The sequence below is a fragment of the Pseudopipra pipra genome, chromosome 9, assembly GCF_036250125.1.
Source record: "Pseudopipra pipra isolate bDixPip1 chromosome 9, bDixPip1.hap1, whole genome shotgun sequence".
Taxonomy (NCBI): Eukaryota; Metazoa; Chordata; class Aves; order Passeriformes; family Pipridae; genus Pseudopipra; species Pseudopipra pipra.
The window spans coordinates 10,013,817-10,039,841 of record NC_087557.1 but is presented as its reverse complement, the minus strand read 5'-3'; the positions used below and the strand labels follow the sequence as shown (position 1 = coordinate 10,039,841).

General features: G+C 40.0%; 1 protein-coding gene across 4 annotated transcripts; it reads left to right on the top strand.

Moving 5' to 3' along the window:
• The first annotated feature begins 300 nt into the window (after positions 1–300).
• Positions 301–24,083, top strand: DDX59 (DEAD-box helicase 59). Of its 4 annotated transcripts, none has more exons than XM_064664523.1 (8): positions 301–378; positions 18,142–18,965; positions 20,113–20,280; positions 20,840–20,929; positions 21,294–21,545; positions 22,130–22,282; positions 22,775–22,903; positions 23,757–24,083. In XM_064664523.1, the coding sequence occupies exons 2-8, from the start codon at positions 18,153–18,155 to the stop codon at positions 24,018–24,020; spliced, it is 1,869 nt and encodes a 622-aa protein (XP_064520593.1). In that variant the 5' UTR covers positions 301–378; positions 18,142–18,152; the 3' UTR covers positions 24,021–24,083. The 4 variants fall into 4 exon arrangements, with proteins under 4 accessions (XP_064520593.1, XP_064520596.1, XP_064520595.1 ...); XM_064664526.1 differs by lacking the exon at positions 301–378 and adding an exon at positions 13,448–13,797; XM_064664525.1 differs by lacking the exon at positions 301–378 and adding an exon at positions 16,737–16,838.
• Positions 24,084–26,025: the final 1,942 nt, after the last annotated feature.

Here is a 26,025-nt window from a genome sequence, read left to right as displayed (position 1 = left end):
GGGGCGGGAGCCGCCGGCAGGGCCCCCGCCGCCGCCGCAGGCCGGGACGCGGCCCTTCCCGGCGCCGGGATGTCAAAACGCCGGGGACCGGCCCCAAAACGCCGCGCAGCCCCGCTCCGCTCCGCAACCGCGCCAGCGGCGCCTGTGCGGGCCGGGAGCAGTGCGGGCTCCCCCGGCGCTGCCCGGCGGCCCCGGCGCCCCCCGGCCCCGCTCCCGCCCGGCGCTGCCGCTGCGGCTCCACACCCGCGGCTGCCGCACTGGACGGGCGGAGCGCGGCTGCGCATGTGCCGCCACCGCCTCCCCGGCCGGGCGGGGCGGGCCCGGGGCCGCCCCCAGCCCACGGGGGCTCCGGCGCCGCGGCAGGCGGGGGCGCGCGAGGTGGGTCTGGCCTCGGGTGGGGCGGCCGCGGGAGCGCGGGCAGGCTCAGACTCGGGCTTAGGCTCGGCCCAGCCCGGCCTTACCCCGGCGGCGGCGGGAGAGGGCGGAGTATTTCCCGCGGTCAGGGGGCGCCGGCGGTGCCCGGCGGTGGGAAAGGGCGGTGTCCCCGGGCCGCTCCGGCGTCGCCGCTCTCCACGGCGGGGCCGGACGGGCCCTCGGCGGTGGCGTCGGACAGGATCGGATCAGCCCCGGCGTGTCCCGGGTGTGAGGGGGCTGAGGAGCCGCCCGGCTGCGGGGGAGCCCCGGCGGACCGAGTGGCGGTGGCCGGAGCAGAGAGCGCTGCCGGGGAGGCGGGCTGAGCATCCCGCCCCTGGGCGTTCGTCCCTCCTATTTTAAATCGCGTCTATAAATAACTTTAAAAATGCTCGGGTAGAAAAATGACAAAGCCTTAAAATGGTTCAGGGCCTGGTCACGTAATCACTGTAATAGCAGGCAGGAGTGGCGATTTGCCCTAGAGACCATCTGCTGTCGTGCCCACAAGTAGCTGGGCTGTTGTTGGAAGTACAGAATCACCTTGACAGGGGCCGCGTGGAGAGAAGTATTAGTCACGGCAGGAGCAGTAACTGGGTGATTACTGACTCAAACAGGACTGGATGGGTTGGCTTTGAAGTGCGGGTCTGAGGGTGCGGCCGTGTTGGTGAGGGAAGGCTGGCGGGAGGCGCTGCCTCCCTCGGCACGGGCAGTGTGTCACCGGGTGACCCGCAGCGCCAGCGGGTGGTACATCTCCGAGTTTTGGAAACAAATAGTTATTGTAGGTTATTGTGTATATAGTTATTGTATATACTGTATATACAATATGTATATATTGTATGTATAGGCTGGTGCAATGTCGAAGTGTGCCCTCCTTCCCCGCCAGCCTGGGTGCTCTAGCAGCTCTGTGGTGAGCCAGTTCAAGAAGCTGATCTGGCCAGAAATTAATAATTTCTTTTTGTACTCTTTTTCCCCCCTTTAATCTGGTTGAGCCTTCTTGAATCGCTAAGGACCACTCCTGACTTATAGTAATTATTAGCTGACTTGCCCTCCTTCCCTTATGGTAATTCAGTGAGTGTTTTCCCAACCTCTTGTAGTGGAGGGCAGCGGCCTGAGGTGGGTTGATTTTGAGGTTTTCTGTTGCTCCCCTGAGTCTGGAAAAGAATATTTAGACACAGTCTTAGCATGACATTGTAAGGTCTCAAATAATATTCTGGCCAGACTTTTATTTCTTCACGTTTCAATTGAACTGTGAATTGATCCGGACAGAGATTTTTCCATTGCTGTGTGGCTATGTGTGCTTCTAGCACTTCATGTGCACAGTGAGACAAACATCATGAATATGAAGCAAGATTTACTGACATGTATTAGTAATTTATTAGTAATGAGTAAATGAAAGGGTTGTGGAGGTCAACATTTAAAGAAATTATTGCCAAGTATCTCGCCATATGCTCTCTGGGATGGGATTCCCAAACTGTCATGCATACCACTCATAAGTGCTACATAGCGAGCTACAAAACTAGGAGCTGCTGTGGGCAGTATTCAGCAGAAGGGAGGGGAGGAGGAAAGTTGAGAAATCCTTGCTTTAGCAGGCATAAGACTGAAATTCCCAGATCCTCTGCAGCAGAAATAGTAATAACAATAGCAAATTAACATACAGGTGTGACTTGGGAAAATGTTTTCTATTCAGAAAGTACATGCTTAGCTTTCAACAACTAAAGTAAGAGCTACATTTGCACATTTTCCTGAATTATTTTTTACATATACTTTGGAAGTATATTAGAAATTTAATGTTATTTTGACTACTTTTTTATACTGCCACTAGAAAACTTTATTAATTCTTCCTGCATATTTAACAACAAACATCTGAAATTTATAAGCTTTAAACCCTCAAATGATTAGAGCTATGGAAAAAAAAATATACTCCAGATCCCAACTAGTTTGTTTCTTGTATGACTAAGAAAATGCCTAAAAATTAGATCAACATACAGGAAAACATGCTTAGGAAAACTATAAGGCTATTATTTAGTTGTGATGGAGATAGGATCCACTTTAAGAGATCAAAAGATTACAAACTAGTCCCTATAAAATTATATGAAACTTGCAGAAACAGATTTCTAAAAGAAATGTGGCATAATCCAAATAAGAAATCATCAGTTATATTTAAAGTACTCTTGTATTTATAATCTGTTCCTATGCACTTGCAAAACATCACACATACATATGTACTGTAGTACATATAGTACTATATATACTATGTACTATAGTATACATAGTACTGGGACTAGTGAGGCTTACCTGAAGCAAAGTCTGATCTTCAAAAATTCTTGCAGTCATGAGTCCCTTCTCAGTTAAAAAAAGGAAAAAGTGAATACTGTTTTAGAATGCATCTCAGAAATGGCAATAGGTACAATTATGGGTTGGTACGTATATAGACATTGCTACAGTCTAATCCAAAATGCAGACATTGTTGTGGGTGCAGCATTTGTGCCAATGAAACCCGTTCAGAGTCACAAAACAAAATCTAAAAATGCTGTCTTGTGGTAACTGCAATCAAAGTGGTTTTTCATTTGCTTAGTGCTCTTAGAAGTGAATGCATGAATACAAAATCTAATAAGTGAAAAAGAAGACATCACCACTAGCTTCTGGAGTTCTTGTGCCAGTTCTTCTACTTTTGCAGACATGCCAAAGTGTCATCTTGCTTATTGCATTATCAAAGATATCAACAGCCAACATGGAAAATTATTAAAATTTGCTCTAATTGCTCAGGGTAAATAAACCGGAAAACTGAGTGAGGAGTCATGCCTTTCTGCTCCTGTTTATCCATCTTAAAATAGTTTAAATAGTGATAATCTGTTCTGTACGCAATCTTTCTGCTGCAGAGTATTTAATACTTTAATGTTAATTCCAAGTGGAAAGACAAAGTATTGAGAACTAAAACAATCAGCTCACAGGTTTTTTTTTTTTACCTTATTTCTCACTTCCTTTCCCCTCCCTCTACCCCAAATTAGAAACCCATTTAACTAGTTTTATCCCGTGATTGCATCATAGGCCTGATTCTTCACTGTCATGTGTCTGGTCATCTATGCAGTGGGTGTACCACGCCTGTAGTCAGCAGCAGGCAACAGGAACAAATATGACCATTAAGTTGTGAATAATGGTGTGGATGGCAGTTGTTGCTAATAGTTATAACCTTGGGAGATAGCGGAATGAGTCCTGACTAACAATTTCATACAATTTTTTTCACTTGGTTTAGGATTCACTTAGCTTCCGAAGAGGATATGTGTAGAGTAGAAAGCAGTAGACTAAATTCAGGCTAGTGCTAGATAATAGAGTGTTCAAACTGGAATAACATTTCATGCATAGTTTCTACCTTCACAATACTTGATGATAAAGGTAGAGTAAAATGTTTTAAATTAGCAATACCATTACTGTTTTTGCAGTGGCACTGTCTGTAGACAGACTCGGTGCTAGTGAACAGCCAGTTTATCAGGCTGCATGTGAAGGGTAGTAAGCACATTCCCATTTCAGATTAGCTGGTGCTATTAGGGCAAATCCACAAACACAGCAGCTCACAGCAACTATTCAGCTGGGTAATGCTTCAATGCTCAATGTCGGAAACAGACTTGAAATAACACCGTGGGCATATTGTCTTTAATTGCTGTTATCAAATTTGCCTAATTAAGATGATCCCATCTGTTTGCCTTAGCTTAGAGAATATCAGTCATGATAGAAATGGTTTTGGCTGAGGGGAGGGATACACCCTGTGGTCTGTAACCTCTGGCAAAGAGGCAGCATGTACAACTCAATGTGGTGCTGTCAGACTGTCAACATACGGCCCAAGAACCAGTCATATCCCAAAGTGAACCTTAAGGAACAAGCTTGTTGACTTCAGCAGGTTTATATTGAGTGTGTGAGGTTGAACAGGCAATCTATAAGTCATTCTGTGAGGTTATTCCAGCCGAGAGATGACTTGTGAAATGGAGTTACTGATATTCCAGCCTCTTAAATTTAAGACCTTTTATTAAATATACTTCTTTATAAGCAGTGGTAAAACTGTGAGAGTTAAGAAATTATATTTTTCAATCACAATCCAGCTGGTTGTAAGCAGTCCAGGAGACTCATGGAGTGTGTAGGGGGACAATTTCCTGGTCCAGGTATTAGGTGAACCAGCCAGAAGAGGATTACTAGACCTGGTGCTCACCAGTGCAGAGGAGCTCATTAGAGAGGTTAAGATTGGTGGCAGCCTGGGCAGCGACCACTCCCTGGTGAAGTTTGTGATCTCAAGGAGCATGAGCCTGGTGGGGAGCTAAGTCAGGACCCTGAACTTTGAAAGAACGAACTTCCAGTTGTTTAAGGAGTTGGTGAATGAGATCCCCTGGGAAACTGTCCTTAGGGACAAAGGAGCTGACCAGAGCTGGCAGCTCTTCAAAGCTCTTTTTCTTACAGCTAGATGACTTTTAAGGTCCTGTCCGACCAAGGCCATTCTATGATAATCAAGTGAGTGATTGTTTGAATTATTAAACTTCTTTGGCATTATTACTGACATGCATGTATGTAGTTTCTGCAAGCTAGGAATTTTCTCAGAGCATGATTTTGGAAGGGAGTATGTTCTTCCTGTTTCAGGATGATACAAAAGTACAAGAACAGTTACATAATTACTGTCTTTCAGATTGTTCTAATAATTTGTAATCAGAAAGTGCTGAGGCATTTAAAAGGGAATAAAACAGCTTAACAACTTTATAGATTCTAGTAGAGTCATGAGTCAAAGGGAAAATAAAGGTTTGTCTGACATTTTACTTGAATTGTCAGTGATTTTTGTAGTTAAAAAAGGAAAAAGGTGGAGTGATACCTACTTTAACTCATTTACTGCTACTGAAATCTGCACAACCAGAAAGCTTCCCGATGTGAGTCAAATGTGGTACCTAACTGTCACTTCTCTTAATACTTGGATGCTACTGGTTTCATTTCCTCAACTTGGCTTTGGCCTAATGTAGCTCTGTGAAGGTGTGTGGGGGGTGGGAATCTACATCTTCCCTTCCAATTCTGCTGGGTCACGAGTCAGACAATAGATCTGTGGTCTGTGAGAGGCAAAACCTGTCATCCCCCTCAACACTCAGGACTGGTTGATTTGTTTTGTCTTTTTCTCTGGTTACTTTGGTGCCTTCTTTCCTCAGATTTTTAAATTTACTTTTAATTTTTTTAATCTGGTTTTCACATTGGCTACTTCTGTGTTCTTCCCATCTCCTGGAATTGCTCTTGTTCTAGGAGATTTTAGATGAGCTTTCTTCCCACATGTGCTGTGCTATACTCCGTAATTCCAAGGCTTTCTCCTTCTTGACGCTCCGCTGTTGCCAGGTTGTCTGTGAAGAAAACAAATACCCTGCTATAACTGATATGTTTTATTATAAACTTGGTACAAAACTAAAACGCCATATTTATTACCATTATGGTAGTTAGATAATGCTTTATCTGCAGCCAACTTCAGAGGAAAATGGACATGACTTTAGTTTTCAAATTGTGCATTCACGTATAAGAAGTTTAAATCAGTTACTAGGGCTTTTTCACTGAGTCTGACTGAGAGTCAGTACAAAATTGTGCACTTTTTCGTGCTCTGACTGGCTTTTTTTATGTGGCTTCTACATGTGAAGAAAGATCTGAACATTCATAAAAGCTCATTTGTTTTGAGCATGTACATGATTTATTAGCAGAGCATGAATAGACTTCAGTTTCCCAAGTTTTGGCCCTGCTTCCAGTTTTCACTGAAGCTCATGTGTGTCTGAATGAGACCAGGGGTAAACACTGTGTTTGAACACTGCATTTCTGGTATCATTTCATTGCAGTGAAATTCTTTTTTTTTTGGAAGGCGTGGTAGTGAATATGTATGAGGAGGAGTGAACAAGGGAATAGAACAGCAGACTGCCCAATGACAGTGGGGTTTTTTATATATGTTTTCTTTGAAACATCATGCTCCAAAATGTCACTGTTTTTTTAAGCAGTTTCCATTTCCCTTAAATTACTGAGAAATTGTAAGTTTTTGAGGAATTTTTTTATTTCTTTAGGGAGCAGGTGTACATAGCTGGTAACTTTAAAAATTAGATGTGGAAAGTGTATATTAAAGATTTTTATTGTAACCATTTATACATAGTTATCCTTGAGGGTGTTGGAGATTTCGATTATGGTGAGGTCATCACAACCTGAGTGTATAGAACTGTGTTACATTTAATTATCTTTCGGCATAACTTAATTTATGTTCAAGATAGAAAAATGTATGAGATGTTTAAGCTGTGTATAGAACAATTTGATTTAAATACTCCCCAATTTCAATATATATTAGAAACATGGAAAGAGCAACAATTATTTTAATAGTTGCCTTAAACTGTCTGTTTGTGTGTATGTGTATATATTTGGCTCCAAGAAGGATTTTTTTTTAAGTTTAGGTTAATCCTATGTGTTGTTCCCTTTTGAAATTACTGGTGCTACAGACATAATTAAATGTAGGTGTATATATAATTGGGTTTCTGGATTAAAGGTGTCATGCAGTTTATTTGTATTTGAAGAAAAAAGCCTGGGTGATTTCTTTTTTCTAGAAAGTTTCAAAAGAGAAATTAACTACAAAAGGTTGATAAGTCTCTCTGGTTATTCTGTCCTCATATGGTATCCATGCTCTATAATATACATGGCTCTGTTAATGCACAGAGTGTTATCTCTGCTGTCCCACCTGGGCAGGGAGCAGCCATGGTTCCACTTGTTGGCACAAAGAGTAGAAATGTCCAAACTGATTGATTACATTGCTCTGATTTCATTATTTAAGAGAGTCCAGTGCCACAGAAATATCCTCGGTGCTGCTAGAGAGCAGGTTTCCTGTGTATCGACAGAAGATTAAGAGCCATCTGAATGGAGATGCTCTGTGTCTGTGTATCTGCTGGCTCTTTTAATGATTAAAGAAAGACATGTCATGATTCCCAGGGCCAACACCCTCTTGTAACCACTGCCTTCCTTCGTGGCTCCTTGCAGAGCAGACTGTTAGTAATGCAGAAGCCTTTTGGCTACTTTGCCTTTTTGCTCCATGTTCCACTGTTGTAGTAGGAGCTCTTTGTTCTTGCTTGTCTCTTCTCTGGCTACCTGTGTTTTTCTTTTTTTCAAATTGTATAGTGCAGTGGTGCTCTATTTTTCAAGTATTTACCTTGGTAATGTCAAGGGGAACTGTTCCCCTGCAGCTTTAGTTTACTCTGGAGCTGAGCAGAATGAGAATCTGAGTATGATGACTTGCTCCAGTTCATGCAAACTCCTCAAGAATGGTAATATCCTTATATAGCCAGCATGTTAGCTGAATTGCAAATAATCTCAGGGGAACTGTGGTTTCATAGAATTACTTAATTTTAATTTGTCTTGAACCGCAAGGTAAGTATAAATATTCTGGGGAATAAGGTGCTCTAGGAGGGAAAACCCAAGATAGCCAAGGAAATGAGCAGAAACCTTTTTAAGCTACTCTGTCTCATGTTGTTTTCTGGCCTGTTCCTTCTAGTGTTTCTTTGGAAATTATTTCACCATATATACTCAGAACAGTTTATAATTTATTGATATTGATAATATTTATATGTTTTTATTATCTCCTATAGTTTTAAATTGCTGGGAGATTTATTCCTTATACTTGTAAGCCTAAGCCACCAGCTTTGTCCACTTGGGAAACTATCATAGCCTTCTTGTTTTGTGACACCAGGCTATTACCTGACAGAGAGCTTCCTCAGCTTGGGCTGCAACCTGTTTTGTGCCTGAAATCTAATTTCTATATATCTTGCTAGTTGCCACAGGAAAGAATATTGCTTTGGCCAGGAACAGTACAAAATGGACTTCTCCTAGTGGGTCATGAGCCAAAAATAAATGGGTAAACTGAAATTGGACTTTTGCATGGCTCAAAGCTCTAAATCATTTGTTTAAAAACAAAACAAACCCAAACTGACATAATTTCACATGAAATTCTAGGCTTATATTTTGTGACAACAGTGTGTTGAAGTCAGTCTTTTTTGCAATCTGGCCTCACACTCAGGTCAGCTGAGTTGTATTAAGAATTAGCATAGATTTATTCCACTGAATTGTTTGGCAGATAGAATCCCAGGAGTGCTTCATATGCATTTCATACAGTCTTCCTTAAAAAGAAAATACACATCCCTGAAAGCTTGACCATACAGCACAAAGTTTCCTTTCACACTGCAATACTTCAGACTTATTTAATACCCAAGAGTTAGAAAACATATAATGATCTGGGGTGCAAACTTGCTAACCAGAGGTTTTCTTGCAATAAAGCAAGTAAAAAATACATGAAGTGATAAACTGTTTATTTAGTGTAAATTGAATTTATACCAAAATGGGAAAATGTATTTTAAAACTTCTGATCTAAATTCTTTTGAAGTGGGTATTATCATGATGGATTTTTTTGCAGCCAAGTTACAGATCCCAGAAAAATAAGGTTTGCATGGAAAGTTCTTGGCAGATCTCTCTTGGAACAGCACAAACAACATGACTTAACAAGGAGGCATTCATTATTTCTGTCTTGTTACCCTCTGTTCTTACAGTCACCAGCTGTAAGGTTACTGGCATCTTTGAATCTTCCTAATAAACAGCATGGGGAGCAGTCATTCAAGAGTGGTAGTGAGAGATATGTTGCATTTTTGAGGCTTGCTTTTGTTTTTTAATAGCTATTGTGCTTTATCAAGCTGAGCTAATGCATTGTCTGCATGTTCTCACAGCAAACAAAGTTTAGAAAAGTAACTAAATTTCAGAAGGACAAATCTGTTGGTTTAACTTTAGGGGTCTGTGAGCCTTAAGTATGCAATTAAAAGAAGTGTTTTGCCTTTGGAAATGAAAGCCATCTGGTATACTTTTCTATTAAAAAAAAGTCATGGATAAATGGCTTACATGTTGACCATGTATTTATATTGCATTACAATCCTTTTGGAAACAATTTTAATTGCAGGTGTAACTTGTTTTGGTAAACTAAGTCCCAAAACAAACAAACTTGTATCCTCTGTTTTGCTTAGCAGTCATGTACAATGCCTTTTTTTAGCACGTGACTAAGTTCTGTGCTAGTGAAGACAGTGCCAACTACAACCCAGGTCTGTGAAATTAATATCAGATACCTGCAGGATGAGCCTGTAGGAGAAAATATCCACAAGGTGTATTTTTTTATTTACACTATTAAGACTGCAATGAATGCTCAAAGAGTGACCTTTGAGAACTTAAAAAATCTGTAGGCTGGAGCCCAACAGAAACAGTCACTGAGAGCAGTGGTAAAGGCTGGCCTCAAGGAATCCTGGAGCTGTGTAGCCACCAAGCCCACCACTGGTAGAAAGTGCAGGAGCTTTCTGGGGGCATCCTCTGCTTGGTAAAGGCTGCCCGTGCCCTCCAAAGGCAAGTCACAGCTGGCAGTCACTGGTAGCAGGGACACCCTGAACTTGGCATCTAGTCTGGCAGCAGTGAGTTGACTTTTTGTAGGTGAAGTTACACCCTTTCCACACCCTTCCTTTAATAATTTTTGTGTGAGGGATTCAACTAGGACAATTTTAAGATTTCATGCAAAGACAGAAGGGGGACCCAATCTAATGCGGGGAAGCGTGAAGGTTAAACCTAATGGTTAATATTGGAATAAATTTTAACAAGACAACTGATAAAAAGTCTAGTTTGTAGCAGCTCTCTTGCATGTTTTCCAGGCCTTTCTTACAGTAGTTTCTGCTGTCAAAACTAGCAGTGCTGATAGAAGCTTTCCTGGTGGAAAGGGAAATTTATTATCTATTTACTCAAAGGGCTTATGATATAAATTTTTCCTTCAATCTGTCACATTAGTGGATTATAACTCTTCTTCTTTCACCTGTCTCCCTGTAATATGAATGCAATGTACCTGTTATATTTATTATACTTGCTTATTAATTAGAAAGGTCTTAATCTCTTAAAAGTGATACAATTTGAAAGAGAGTTTATTGATGGGCAGGTGGCAAATACACATTGGACACAGGTCATCTGGCAAGCTGGAACCTAATGGTTCCTGTTGTCTCTTGTGGAATTTCTGTTTTTCCTCTCCCATCCTTTTGTCTGAGACCCCAAAGTAGGGGGGGGAAGGGTTTAATTTCAGTAAGTGCATGTTGTGTGAGTGTTATCTTACTTTTAGAATAGATGCCAATCTCTCTTGCCTCCAAACAGCCTTATTAACTGGAACACAAATCTAAGTGGCAAACTGGTAAGCAGCTTTCCAAATACAATGTTTTATACCCTCTCAGAAAGAAAATGAGATTAACATGAAAGGAGAGAATTTTTAATTTTTAATTCTTAATTCTAATTATGTTATATTTCAAGATCATTTAATCCTGTTAATTTCCACCTGAATTCTCTGGGTTACAGTTTGCTGCTTACTGAAGTCTCTGGAATTTGTCAATTGTCTTTGCAATCTTTTGATCAAATTCTTGTTCTCTAAGTCTCAGAGACCCAACAGAGATATGTTTATGAATATGTTTAAATGGTTGTCATACCCTAAAATCATTCCTTTTAACTGCAAAGAGCTGGTCTGTATCTTGCACAAAGAAGTTGGTAACTGTATTCACTGTAGTTTTTATAGCTGTGCTAAGAGTATGATGATATTGAATTAGGGAGTCCATCAGTTTTCAAAGTAAATATTATATGCAGTATTTGAGCATAAAATCACATACATTAATTATGTTCATAATTTTTTCATGAATTGCCCTATACAGTTATTTCCCTATGGACTAGTGGCATTTAATGCTGGAGCTTCAGGGCAGGACTGCTGTTGTTTGCTTGTTGGGGTGTTTTTTGGAGTTCTTTTTTAAACCAATTCAGTCATATGCTTTAAAAATTCAGATTTAATTAGATTATTTTTTTTAAATTCCGATTTTACCACAGATTTCTGCAGAGACTAATATTGACCAATGTTTCCTTAGAATGTGGCTCTTCAAACAAAGAGAATGCTCAGGAAGCCTGAAAATATTAGTCCAAGTCTTCTTTTACTGACTATTTACTTTCTAAAACCTTAGGAGTTGCCTGTTTAAATTAAGCAAAATTAGAAAAACTGGGCCTCAGAATAAGTATACTGTGTGCAATAGCTCTACTAAAGCAGGCCATTTTGTATGAATATTAGCAAAATTGACTAGTTAATGGTTAGCCACCATTATTTGGTTTTAGATTATCTGGATTTTTCCTGTGTGGTTCCTTTAAAGCTGTAATTCAGAAACCAGTGGTGTCATTGACTCACTAGTTCCTTCAATCAACTCTTCATTAAATATGCTTTGGGTTAGAGCTGCAGTTGACTGCCTACCTAAAAATATGCTGAGTGGCTTCAAAATCCCCAAACATTGAAGAAACAGAAAAATATTTAGTTTCATAGCATCAGATGGAGCAGACATGGACCAATCCACACATAAACATGCTTGGACTTCCATGCCTTCTGAATGGAAAGACATTCCCCCTCACTTTCACTCAAGCAGTGGATGTGTTGTTAACTCCAATTACATGTATTGTGGCACACTTAAAAAAAAACTAAACAAACCCAGAGAATAATTTTTTTATTCTTTAATTGACATCTTCATAAACTTAATGCTCTTCATCCATTATAACGTTATAAAACAGCACTAAAGCTCTGTAATTCCTTGGTGTAGAATAATGTTACACAGGATATGTGTTGAGATATTTAAAATAATTAATAGCATAAAGAAAACCCAAAGCTATTCCTCTTGATGTGATTTTAGACACGTTTTAATTGTCAGATCTGTCACTCCTGGCACTTGCCACTTGAGGGAGTGATGCACGAAGTGCTGGTTGGACTCAAATTATTGAGTCCATTCTCAGTAGTTTTGCATACACTGGGAGCTCACTCCAAGTGGAAAAATCAGACATCACATGAGGATATTTTGGCTACAAAAGGAAAATTAAAATGCTGTGTACTAAAATGTTTTGGACAGTTACCCTTAGGGATGTACTTATGTGCCAATCAAATCCCTGTGTGGAACTCGAGAAGACCTTTCCTGCCAGATTGATGGAGAGGTGCCTGGAGGTTGTATTCTGGTACAGGTTTGAATTGATGGGGTCACTCTGGGCAGTGTTGCTGTGGAGAGCTGAGGTGTGTGGTACAGTCAGGCAGCTCTTGGAAATGCTTGGGACACTCTCTCGGAATTAGTATGCAGAATGCCTGTTTCTTATGGATTTAGTGTGCCTGGGAGTAGAGGGATTTGAGCCTCCTGCTTTAATCCAATTTTATTTTACTGAATTATTTATTATTTGCAAGTGATGGGAAAGGTTGGTTCATGCTTCTAAAGAATGGCTATTAGATGTTACAGGGCAAAGCACTTGATTTTAAACTGAGGGCAGGAATCCAAGTTGCCACGTTTGCTTTCTGTATATTTAATATAGAAACCATGACTGAATATAGAAAAATCTTCTTGATATCATTTAAAATAGACCAAAAAGTGGGATACTTAACTATTAATAATTTTCGCTTGAGTTATTGTTTTCATTATTTCTTTTGACTTTTAATTAATAGTTGTTATCTTTGATATTCTAATAAAAATTTGCATAGCGTTGAAATAATCTGTGGCTATATATTTATGTAGTAAATGTGTATCACAGTATATGTCCTTTTGTACATGTGGGGTTGTGTGTGTTACATTTCTGTAGCTCCTAATATTTACTTTAGAATTTACTGTGAAGAGACGTGTTAATTATATAAGGACTATATTTGTGCAGGGGTTTCTAATAACAGTACGTGATACTTTCCTGGGCAGCTATTGTACTAGAACACGTGCAGCATAGGCAAGATGAGAATATTGTACATTCTTGGTGTTTTACCAACTCAATTAAATAACAGTGTGATCATACAAAATACAAATGCTACCTTGCTGCCCTGGAGACCTTAAGATTTTCCATTATGACACTCCCAGATAAATTGTCCAGAATGTACAAAAGTTACTGTCTATAATTATTAATGCTATCTCGTATTGGCTTTTTTAGCCACCAACGTGCCTGCAACAAATGTGGGTAGAGCCCTTCCCAAATCTTCATTCGTGAAGCCCAGCCATGACTGACTGACTGACTGATGATAATTATTAATGGTTTTCTAACAGGATGTAACCCCACCTTTATTCAGTCAATGCTTGAACTAACTGGTGTTTAGAAGGAAGTATACCAAGACAGAGCCTTTGTAGCATATCTGAGAGCATCTTGTCTGGGACATTTTGTGAACTCTGAAGGTTACAAAAATTGGAATTCAGAAATCTTATTAAAATGTCATTCACCTCAGATCTGATTAGCAGCATCAAGAGCTGAGAGGATGGGAATTAAATTCACCAAGGCTATCTCTTACATATTTCATCATTCTGATAAAAACAGGTAAGTAACTGAAATAGAACATTTATGCTTTATTCCAGGAAAAAAAAATTATTTAGTGGGCTCACAAAGTACAGTATCTGTTCCAGAAGAGGTTTTGTTACATCTATACTGATTATCTTCTCCCTGTAAATAAAGAATAACCTACTGCATTCTGTGGAAGCTTGCACTCCTTTTCAGTTGTGAGCACTTACATAAAGCATGTTACAATTTTTGTTGGAAGAATGAACTATCAGCTGTCCATCCTTTATGAGTCACTCAAGGTACAGGAGATCTACTGTTACCTGTTCCTCAGTCATCTCTTTTTCAGATCGAGTTTACATAGTTGTCTCTTGCATGGAAGCCCTTTCATGCTTCTTAATACCCATAGAGTCCTTTCCTAAAACTTAATTTCAAGCAATACTGTAGTCCTTCTGAGGGACTGAGTGATGGGGAATTACAAGGAGTATCCATATAGGTGGATACAGTATATACAGTAATGTTATATATACCTTTCCCAGTGTCTCCTGCCAAGTGACTTTGTTTTTTTTCTGACTGCTGTTATACACTAAAAAAAACCAGAAAAAGCTGATACATATGAGATACTTGCATTTTGGTGTATGAACTCCATAGAGTATGAAGCATCTCATATCATATTGAATACTGTTGAAATACTGGTCTTTGTTTAGCAAATGATGTTTTGAATTCCAGGAAATGACCTTGTAAAAATGGAAGTAAGAAAAGGAAATTCACTTATGTTAGGGAGGGAAAATGAAGAAAAGAAAGTCAGTGCAAACAAAAGGGAATGACAGAGGCTGAATCAGAGAAAGGTGGGGATTTTAACAGGAATGTATGCAGTATGGGTGAAAGGTGCCCGATAGTTTTTCGGTCTAGAAATGCCCACTTAATCTTTCCAGAAGTTCAATAGTCTCTTCCAATTCTACCAGTTAATTAATAATCCCAGAGAGACCAAACCCCCTTTATTTGCACTAACTTTGTATTGCTACTGTGGTAGCAATCCAATACAGAGATTTCCAGGATACTTTAAGATAGACCATGTTTCACGTGTGACTGGACTTGAGTGTTATAGAACACTACAGACGGCTGTTGGAAAGCCCCCAGCTTTGTGCCTGTGTTTTAACCCCCGTCCTGCTGGCTCCCTGACTGTCCCTATGGACTGCTATTAAACAGTGCTTCCAAAGGGGCTGTTAGGATTTATGGATTTTCTCTTTAGTTGGAAATGGTGATGGTGGTAGTCACCAACAAAAGTAATGAGGCAGAAATGGAACTCTGCGTCAATGGGGATGCTTTCAGGCTAATGGGATCAATGTTGGAGGAGAGGGAGGGAGGTAAGATAAAATCTGGTTTAGGGTATCTAGAGTGCCTGGGAGTACATCAACCCAGACTCCCAGCAGGATATCTTTGCCATTCACCAAATCATTTATGGTCATAGGGTATTCTTTTACTTTGGGAATACTCTGGTCCTGCTGCATGTGCTCAAAACCAGGGCCCGTACAGACACAGCGACACCACCTATGACAGGTCTTGGTGTTGGAAGGGAGTACCTGGGACAGGTTGACTGACCTCCCTGTGGTGACGTGAGTCCTTGAAAAGTGAGGGAGTGGCAGTTCACAATGGCCGAGCAGATAAGCCATCAGCCTTTCTGAGTGGACACACATCCAAGCCCTCCTACTCTCTTCCAGGAACTTGGGTTTGCCTGGGGCAGTGGTCACACCTGGGCTGTCTTGCAAAGGACAGGTTGTCCAACAGTCTGAAAGTGTTTTGTGCCCTGCAGTGAAATGTCATAAATTCTTGAGTTCTCATGCCTTGTGAAGTAGTGTAAATATGCTTATTTATTGTTGAAAGTAATAACCTACTCAATTTGCAGTATGTGAACAGCTATCTCAATGTGCCCTTCCAAGCAGGTGGGGCATTTCTCTCCCATACCTTGTGGCTCTGTCATGTGCAGCAGGAATGTTTTCCTCATGTGCAAATGTGCGTGTCTGTAGCATCTGGCAACTCGGGCTGTAATTGTGGGAGTGCTGGATGTGCCCCCCCTGCAGAGCCAGAGGGGCAGCACCCTGTTGCAAAATGTGGAATATGTAAAATTTTCCTAAGGATGTTCTTTGCTGTTAGATCTTTGTATACTTTTAAGGCTAATCAACAAGAAGGGAGATTTAGTCGGTGAAACAGATAACAGCTAACAAGAAAGCTCTAAGTGATGTCCAGGTGTTAGAAAGACAAATAACTTGTTGGTAGAATTGCCTTGTTAAGGTTTAAGTCTAGGCATGCTCCAGTGATCAAAGACCTAGGGGGAGGTTAGCAAAGCTTGGGAAGAAGGATGTCCTCTGATAGTGGACACAAAGAGTGCAGAATTTACAGGCCACAAGGTCGTTTGGCAGTACTCCCAAGATAAGGAAGAAACTAATAAAGACAACTCAGCAACTGTGCTGAATCTGCTCCAACCGGTTAAATGGTTAATTCTGGGAGGGGCAAATTGTGACCACCAACTAAGAGACCACTGACCCGAGAAACCCACCGACCCAAAAGAAGAGAAAGACTGGGCATGTGGACTAATTAGCATGAGAAGCGAGGGAATCATAGAATACTAATTAATAGGATAACAATGTAACTTGTAGCAAATGAGCACTAATTCCTTTGTTTGCTAAAATGTTTAAATAGTAAAATGTACTGATAGTTGGTGTGCTCGATTTGTGTAATAACACCGAGCACTCAGGCTTGCGCAACTCTGAAATAACCAGTGTCTCTCTCGAGTTACTAATTATTGGGCTTGTTTTACACTGGGTGACGAATCCGATTTTGGTGGACAAAAACCGCGCCTTCAGACCCCAATCCAAGCCGAGCTTAGCAGCTCCGGGACGAGTTCGGCCCTCCCCGGCCGAGCAGGGGGGCTCTCGGCAGCGGGGAGCCGGGAACCCCGGAGCGGGGAACGCCGGAGCCGGGAACCCGCCCCTCCCCGCCTCAGCCTGTGGGCGGGAGCGGCCCTGCGCGGCCGCCGCCATTTTGTGCGGGAGGCGGCGCGGCCCCGCGGGCGGCTGGCACGGGTGCGTGAGGCGACGGGGGCCGAGGCCGGGCCTCGCTTGCAGCGCCGGGGCCCGGGCGCGGGCAGGGCGGCGGGGGCGGCTGGGGGACAGAAAAGGCTCCGCGCCGCAGTGTTGTCCCGTGGGGTGCGCGGCCGTTGCCGGAGAGCGGGGCTGGGGCAGGCGGGGAGAGGCTGTCCGGGATTCCCGCGGGCCCCTTCCGAGCAGCCCGTCCGTCAGCCCGGCACTCTGCTTGAGCGCTCCCCTTGCCTGGGAGGCTGCTGAGCTTGCGAAGAGGTTTGTTGTGGAAAATTCTCATTAGGCTCGAAAAATTTAAGTGGTGAGATTTGGCTTCTGGTCCGGTAGCGAGGGGGAGCAGCGTTCGCCGGGCCCCCGCGGTCTGCCCGCCGAGCTCCGGGCCGGCCCCGCTGCCTCAGCCGCTGGACGGCTCCGAGTTACACAAACACAGCTGGGTGTAAACACAGAGATAGCTTTGTGGGGTTTTAGAAGACTAATGTAAGAAGAAGTTCTCAGAGACTGGTATACACAGTACCATTTATTCAGAATAAAATTGCTGGGTTTTGTATACTTTATTTAGTGATTGTACGGTAGCAAACGATTAGTGAGAATATCTGACGCTTTCAGAGTCAACTACTGAAGGTTTCAGAATATAAAAGTTATGGTTTATTATGGACTCTTGATTTGTCTTCCTTGTTTTACAGTAGAGATTTGGCAAATTAATCATGTAGGTCTTTGCTCTTTTTTGGACACCTCGAGCAAACAGATCTGGACTCCAAACATCTCAGAAGTGTGCAACCTTTTAAATTTGAGTGGTCTTTGAAAAGGGCAACAAAAGGAGTGGTCTTGAGTGGGTCCTATACTGAATTTGACATATTTTTCAAAATTTATTTTTTTTTTATTCATAGTTTAGAACAATGCTTGCTTCCATAGTTTTGTCCTAGAAACAACTCTCCAAGGATTTAAATATGACTGACTCTCAAAATAGATAAATTTCCATGCAGTCAAAACCAAAGTTTTTACTCAGCTGCAAAGGTCTAATAGTGAAAGGTCTAATAGTGAAAACTACCTGTAGATAGATCTCTGTACTGTTCCATGCTTCCACTGTTGTTTTGAAATACTACTTGACATTGCATGAACATTGTAATACCAAGATAATTTTTAAATAAGGCAGTTTCTAGATCTTTTCAGGGAGTGAGAGTTCGTTCCTGGGTTTGCAAATATTTGCTGGACTTTTTTTTGTGGTAACAGTATATGTACCTTTCTCAATAGCACTAGTTTCTAACAACTGTAACCATTTGCCTTCTAGTGTACTGAAGCATGTTTTTACCAAGATCTGTTAAAGTCAAGAGGACTGCTGATGAGGACAAAAGCTGTACAGCTAAGAAAAATAAACTGTCTTCTGGAGGACCTTTGATAGAGGACACCACCGAGTTCCAAGACTGTAAGTCAGTTAGAACAGAAACTTCTCCTTCAGCATGCAATTTATATGAAATTGTACAAGAACACACAGAACCTGTAGCTGGAGACCTTGATGCTGCTAATACAACGTTGGGAAAGGACAGCCAAAATACTGATAAAGACAGCCCTTTGGAAGAACCCATAAAATCCTTCAGCAAATCCCAGCGTTGGGCAGAACCCGGAGAGCCTGTGTGTGTGGTGTGCGGTCGCTATGGAGAGTATATCTGCGATAAAACAGATGAAGATGTTTGTAGTTTGGAATGTAAAGCCAAACACCTTCTACAAACTCAAGCAAAGGAAGAACAGCTGACATCTGATCAACTCACAAACTCTGAAGCAGAAGCTCACCTGCCTCATGCACCTTATTTCTACAAAGATCATTCCTTTATTTTAGGTTTGCGAGATGAGCAGGTTGAGAACCTTAAGCTGCAGCTGGGTATTGCTGTCCAGGGCCAGCAAGTTCCAAGACCTATTGTAGAGTTTGAACACTGTGGTTTTCCTGAAACTTTAAACCATAATTTGAAGAATTCTGGCTATGAAGTCCCAACTCCCATCCAAATGCAAATGATCCCTGTTGGACTAATGGGGCGGGATATTGTGGCTAGTGCAGACACGGGCTCTGGAAAAACAGCAGCCTTCCTACTCCCTGTTATTATGAAGGTTTTGAATGAGGTAATGGAACTTTGTATGTTTTGAGTGTGGTTTGCAACTTTGTCTTTTGGATTCCCAATGTGAAGGAGAATGTGACTGTGGTGATTTTAATTAACATTCAATGATTTATTTTACTTTTGATCGATGGAATGTTGGTTCTTGGGGGTGGGCGGAGTTGCTGATTAATTTTAATGATTTTGAATGTTTTTTCACTTTTGTCAGGAGATCAAGCAACTATTAATATTACCAAGTGTAGAGTTGCTCCTTTTTAAGAAAGGTAATTCAATTCTGTGGTACACTTCCTAAATGACTTAAAATAGAAAGTGAAAGTAATTCCAGCCCTCTGCAAGAAGTTGTTCCTCTATCTTGATATGCCAGAAGGCTGAAAGAGATTTGTTGACATTTGCGTAATTTCAAAGAGTAATTTCTCTTGGAATATATTTGGTTGACCATCAAATAACTGCAGGAATTTGGGGTAATATAATTTCTGAAATCCTCTAGTTACCCAGTCACCCCTTTGATTCTGTGGGAAAAAGCAATTAAGAAAGTTTTTGCTTCATAAGGACATGAATGTATGACAAGAAGTAATGGCAAATAGTATTGAGTACCTTGTGTGTGGCTCAGTATTGCTTTTTCTTTGGTGGTTTTATTTATAAGAACATATTTTAACATTCTGGACCTGATTCTAGTTGATGTTTTGCACTGGTTAGATACCTTTACAAATATATGTATACACTCACAAACGAGTGCATAAACTTTTACAAATGAAGAGAGATTATTTAAGCAACTCTTTTAATCCCTAAAGTACTCTAGCATTAGTTTTAAGAATAAAAGCATTATGTAAGAACATGTAAGAACAGGTGTATTGCATTCCAGTACTTTCTCTGTCTGATTATCATTAGAGGCTGCAAGACAGTTGTATGTTTATAATAATGTGCACAAAATTGGAGTGTCAATGAATAATACCTCTGTACATGATCTTTCCCGTTCTTCATCTTCAGGGCACTAAACAAGTTCATGTATATGTCAAGAAATAATTTTATTTTGTTGTTTAAAATAATTTTTGGTTTTAATGTAAAATATTATGTTGGGAGATTTAATTTTGAAAGCTTTTTCTCAAAATAATAGAGCACTCCCATGTTCATTAGATTTCTCCCCCTCTTTCTAGACAGAAACTCCATCTGCCCTTATTTTGGCACCCACAAGGGAGTTGGCAATTCAGATAGAGAGACAAGCTAAGGAACTAATGGCTGGTTTACCAAACATGAGAACAGTTCTCCTGGTAGGAGGTTTGCCGCTGCCTCCACAGCTTCACCGGCTCAAGCAAAGTGTTAAGGTAAGGACTTGGAGGGGGGAGTTAGGTTTTCATGACATTCACAGAAAAGAAAAATGTTATTGTTGACGTGTACGAGCACACAAGGATGTGTTTTTTCCAAGTCTAAACTACTGAAATGTTTGTTAGCTCTTGAAAATTTTACAGTAATACAATTTTTAAAAACATTTTGACTTCTGATTAAACTTTTTTTTTTTTTTGTTTTAAAAAGTTTCATGGGTGATATTGCTGCTTTCAAAGACTAAAATATACTATTTTATTAGACAAGGAGTTGTAATTTACAGCAAAAAGTAGTTTGTTTTTCATGCAGATTATATTGCTTGTAATTTAGACACGTCCATTAGAGTTCTAAAAGGTCTGTTTCCTTTTGAGCCTCTATAATTTAAGTTATCTTTAAAAGTTTTATGACTTATTTGAAGGCAAGTAGTTTCACTAATTATAGCCCTTGTTATCTCTATGCTGTAACTTCATAGTTTTTCTAGGAAAGTCATCTGTTCTTTCATGGAATTTCTAACTCCTGGGTTATTTTTTTGTTTGTTTTTTTTATTATTTTTTTTAATAGGTTATAATAGCAACGCCTGGAAGGCTTCTTGAGATTTTAAAGCAAAGTTCTGTTCAACTGCATGGCATAAAAATTGTAGTGGTGGATGAAGTAAGTTTTTATTTATCAGAGCTGTATTTCCTTTAAGAGCCAGTATGAGTGGCTGGTCTAACTGATTAAACATCCAGAGTGTTTGTTATAAAGATACAATACTTTTCTTAAGAGAAAATTTTATTTTTTTAATACAATTTGAAATGTATTTGAACAACTCCTCTTCTGTTGGCTGTAAAAGACTTAGATACCTGACAGGGTAATACTGTTAGACCAGTGTGAATAATATGTTTTTAATTTTCTCACCTTTTCTTCTGACTGTAAATACTGCTGCATCATACACATTATGGTTCTTTTATCAATTCAAGTTCAGGGTCCTGCTCTTCATGGAAAACTCTGGTAGAAATGAATATTTTTCACTTAGGTGGATACCATGTTAAAAATGGGTTTCCAGCAGCAAGTGTTGGATATTTTGGAAGACATCTCACAGGACCATCAAACCATACTGGTGTCAGCCACGATTCCAGTGGGCATTGAACACTTGGCAAATCAGCTTCTGCACAATTTTGTAAGAATAACGATTGGAGAGAAGAATCTGCCGTGTTCCAATGTCCGCCAGATTATCTTGTGGGTAGAAGAACCATCTAAAAAGAAAAAGCTGTTTGAAATACTAAATGTAAGTCTAATATTTTTCTCATAAAAACAGTTTATAAAAATGCTCATGTCTTTACACATCTCTGTCAGGTTCTCATCTTTAGTTCTAATCTGTATGTAGTGAAGAGGTGGAGTGAGGTGAAGCATGTAACTGCACGCACTTCAGCAGTTCTGCATGTAAGAGTTTTAAGGGCAGTTTCAGGGATTACTCCACTCCCATCACTCCCATGTATTTTCTATGAGGAAATGGGGGTGATTTTGGATGTTTGACTGAGGTTATCCAAGAGGTAAATAAGAATCTTTTAACTGAATCTCCGAACTTAAAGAAATTTGGAATTACTTGAAAACTTCTGACTTGCAATAAAATTCATGTGTTGATATAAAATTGGCTTCTGAGTCTACAAGTCATTATATGTTTATAATGTACAGCTTTGTAAAGTTTCATGGCTGGTATCTTGTTCTTATCTAAAGTCTAGAAGCATTTGTTCATCTGAAAGTCTTGTTAATGTTGGAGATAAAGAGCAGAAGAAGTTTAATCCATGCTGATGATGGGCAGCCAGTGGTTTCCAATGGTTACCTTTTTATACGAACTGTTTAATTTTACAGGATGAGAAGCTTTTCAAGCCTCCAGTGTTAGTGTTTGTGGACTGTAAACTAGGAGCAGATCTGCTGAGTGATGCTGTTCATAAGATTACAGGATTGCAGTGCACAGCTATGCATTCTGAAAAGTCTCAGGTGGAAAGAACAGACATATTACAGGTTTGTGCCTCCTGAAGTTACGGGAGTTTTGGTAGATTTTTAAAAGGCCATTTTTTTTAAGGTGGCTTCACTTAAATGACTGAAGTCATAACTGACTGCTTTTCTGCAGTAATACCTGAGGTAGTGCTGGGGGAGACAGATGGGGCCAAACAAAACTGAAGAGAATAATGCCATTTTAAATGTAGATAAATACTGGAGACTTATTTCCTAGGTTATTTGCTTAGAAATTGAAATTTAAATATGCATTATCTTAAATTGATTATTTTTTAGAGTTAAAATTGTGGCTTTGATTTCTCTTGAATTATCTCTGTGGATTATATTCCTGTTTAAATCAAGAATACAGGGGAGCCATTATCTCTTCTACAATAGAATAATCCCACTTGCTGTGTTCTTACACTGTTCTTACACACTAGCCCTTAGCCTATGCTTGGAGCGGTTCAAAATAAAAATGAGCTAAAAAGAACTAATTTTTATCTGTTCCTCCCTTACCAGGGATTACTTCAAGAGAAGTATGAAGTTATAGTAAGTACTGGAGTCCTTGGACGAGGGCTCGACCTTGTCAACGTCAAACTGGTAGTGAATTTTGATATGCCTTCAAGTATGGATGAATATGTACACCAGGTAAATAAATAAATTGCTAAAGCCTTATTTGAAAAGTATATCAAAATACGATATCCACCTGTGGAAATTCCAATTTAAATGTAAAAAGAAAGATTATTTTCCTCTTCAGAATACTGATTTTTATAGGAAAAGAAAGAAAGATGTGGGATATCTCTTCTATAAGTTTCTTATGTAAATTACTAAAATCTAGAACACTGCTCTTGTCTCTCATCTATATAAGTTACTAAAACCTAGAAGAGTGTTTTTATGTCAATTATTTTTGCAGTATTATTCTTCCTGTTTTGTACTCTTGTAGAATTTTGTGTCTGTAGAAAGCAAAGTTTACCATTGTTACTATCTGTGTGAAGAAAGGCCGAATATCCCTCTATCTGCTGCAGTTTGTCTGCAGTGTGGGATATGCATGAAATAGTCAGGAAACCAGTCATGAACGTTGTTGGCAAATAATTTAAAGTTACTAGAACATAGAAAGTAAAGGGCATTTTTATGGCCGTGCTGGTACATATTGTGCTTGATACATGTATGTGACATCTCTATAATAAAGACTTTTGAAAAACATTTTATTTGGATCAGATCTACTGTAAGCTTTTGCCCGTAGGCTCTGTCACATGTCTCAGTATCAATAGTGGACTTCTGGTATGTTCCATAAGCAAGTCATAACTTTAGATGCCTTTAAGCTAAAGCTTCAGATCTACATATCCTGAATTCAGGAAGTATTTTGTAAGTAACTTTGTGTTAGAGATTTGACCCTGTCACTTAGGTTATTTACTGTTTTATAACAGAAAATAAACTTTAGGGCTATTTGAAGGACTTCCATTTAGTATTGATAACTTAAAATTAATTCATGCTTTTTCAGGTTGGAAGAGCGGGAAGGTTGGGCCACAGTGGAACTGCAATTACTTTTATCAATAACAACAGCAAGAAGCTCTTTTGGGACGTTGTAAAAAGAGTAAAACCTACAGGCACCATTCTTCCTCCACAGCTGCTTAATTCCCCATATCTGCATGACCAAAAGAGAAGGGAACAACAGAGACTTAAACAGTTACAAAATAGCCTTGTAACAGGAGATAATATTATGGACATTATTAGAAAACACAAGAAAAATAATTCTCAGAGGTAATAAAGATATATTTATAGTTATGTAATTACAATGAAAGTATGATTAAAAATAAACATGAAATGATGGTTTGTGTATTGCCTTTTTTAAAGAAGTTTGTCAGTTTTTTAAGGAGGCTCATTTTTATCTCATCTTTATTTTGAAATACAGGCTGTGTGTTTGAATTACAGTAGTGCCTAGTAAAGATACTCTGTAACCCTGTTATAACCAGTAGTCTTTGGTCTTGCTTGCAACATGAACTGAGAAGATACCTTTTATTTTGTTCTAGTATTTCTGCATGATAGTTTCAGACTTCTTGTGAGACATACTCTTCTGGTAATTCTTATGTCATTATATTGAGACAAGATCTTTGCAAAGGAGACCGTTTTAAACCATTAAAAATTGGTGACAGATTAGTCTCTGAAAATCTCTTCCTGTTAGCTTACATAAAATCTTCCACTGGGAACATTTCTCCAGATTCTCAGTGTGCTCTCTGGGGCTTTCTTAGGAACATATTCAAGTTTTGTTTGTAAAGAATACTGGTAGTTTAGTTTCTCCTTTAGTGCCTGTGAACCAGTGGGATGTTCTACTCAAGCACTTTACAATAGCAGCAGTACTTGGTTATTAGCGGAGCTTCATTGTAGAGATGTAAGATAAAATACATAAGAAATTTGTGTTGTTCTTTAGTGAAACACAATTAATGTATAAATGGTCATATTATTTGAGCAGAACTTGCCATGCTCTGACATCAGATACTCCTTCATTTTTTTGGGGAAGTGAGGTTAAAACTGTATTGAGATAGTGTTGTATGATTTCCCATCTGAAGTATGAGAGAGGTCATAATCAGAACTTCCCTCTTTTTTTTTTTTTCCTTTTAGACTAAGGCTTGAGAAATTAGTTTCATCAGACCTTTTGTGGTGCTGTGACACATCATCCCTTTTTGGCAGACTGAGATGTTGCAGGTAGTTAAGCGTTAGCCCTATGTATTGTATGTCTGTTCTTTGACCAAAGATAGCAAGGGGATAAATTGACTTTGGTGGCAAAACAGCTTAGTAGTTTGCTGTTGTTTTTAATTTCCTCAACTAGAAATTAAAACAATAGGTCTTACATGCTGCAGGACAGATGATATGAGTGTGGCACCCTGTTGTAAATGTGAGGAGACACAGGGATGAGTGTTGTTGAATATGGCCATTTGATGCCAATCTTGAATTGTAGACACAAGCCCAAATGAGAGTTGTGGCCTGTCCAAAGGCACGTTATGAGTGTTGAATTCCTTTGACAGTTTACAACATTTTTTCCCTTCAGCATAATTCACCACAACGTGTAAAACTGTCGTCATGCTTTTAGTGTTACTTTCAATTTGGCATCAGATCAAAACAACGTCTCCTTTAGAGTTGGAATTTGTTGATTTTTCTCTCTCGTTTGAAATAACCCACTCCTGCCCATAGACTGTTTTTGTGTAATGCTACTGCAGGCAAACTTAGCTCAGGCATGCACATGTTTAGAACTGCACACACCTCTACCCCTGGACACCCTGCCCTACACGAATTCCATGATTTCTCTTTGTCAATCACAAGATCAAGCAATAGTTCTACACCGTGTTTGCCCCAGGAACAAAACGCGAGTGCAGGTTTTGTAAAAGTGAAATTGTACCAGTGACCTGGTTATGCTATAGCAAGATTTTTCATTGTTACTGGGTTTAGATAGTTTAGTATAACATATTTTAATTCAATGGATCTTTCATGGGCAGATCCATTGTTTGCCCAGCACCCCGTTTTCACTTCTTCCCTTGGCGTTGCTTGGAGTGCCAGCATTGTGTAAGTGTCCTGGCCGTTATGAGTTATTTTAGTTCCTTTCCCACCCATTTTCTCCCATTTCCACTCATCCCTTGGATATCCGTGGCAGTGAGGTGTGACTGCACTCCCAAGGTTTGTGTGGGCCGTACGGAGCGGGTGGGGATGGGTGTTGTCCCCACACTCCGGTTCCTCACGGTCCGCGCTCCCAACGCTCGCCTTTCCCGCCGCTCCCG

Bases quoted from the DNA above. Each gene is read 5' to 3' on its own strand.
- DDX59 (XM_064664523.1), top strand. From the start codon at position 18,153: ATGTTTTTACCAAGATCTGTTAAAGTCAAGAGGACTGCTGATGAGGAC. The intron at 21,546-22,129 runs GTAAGTCTAATA...TTAATTTTACAG, and splicing joins AGCTGTTTGAAATACTAAAT to GATGAGAAGCTTTTCAAGCC. The intron at 22,904-23,756 runs GTAAATAAATAA...ATGCTTTTTCAG, and splicing joins TGGATGAATATGTACACCAG to GTTGGAAGAGCGGGAAGGTT.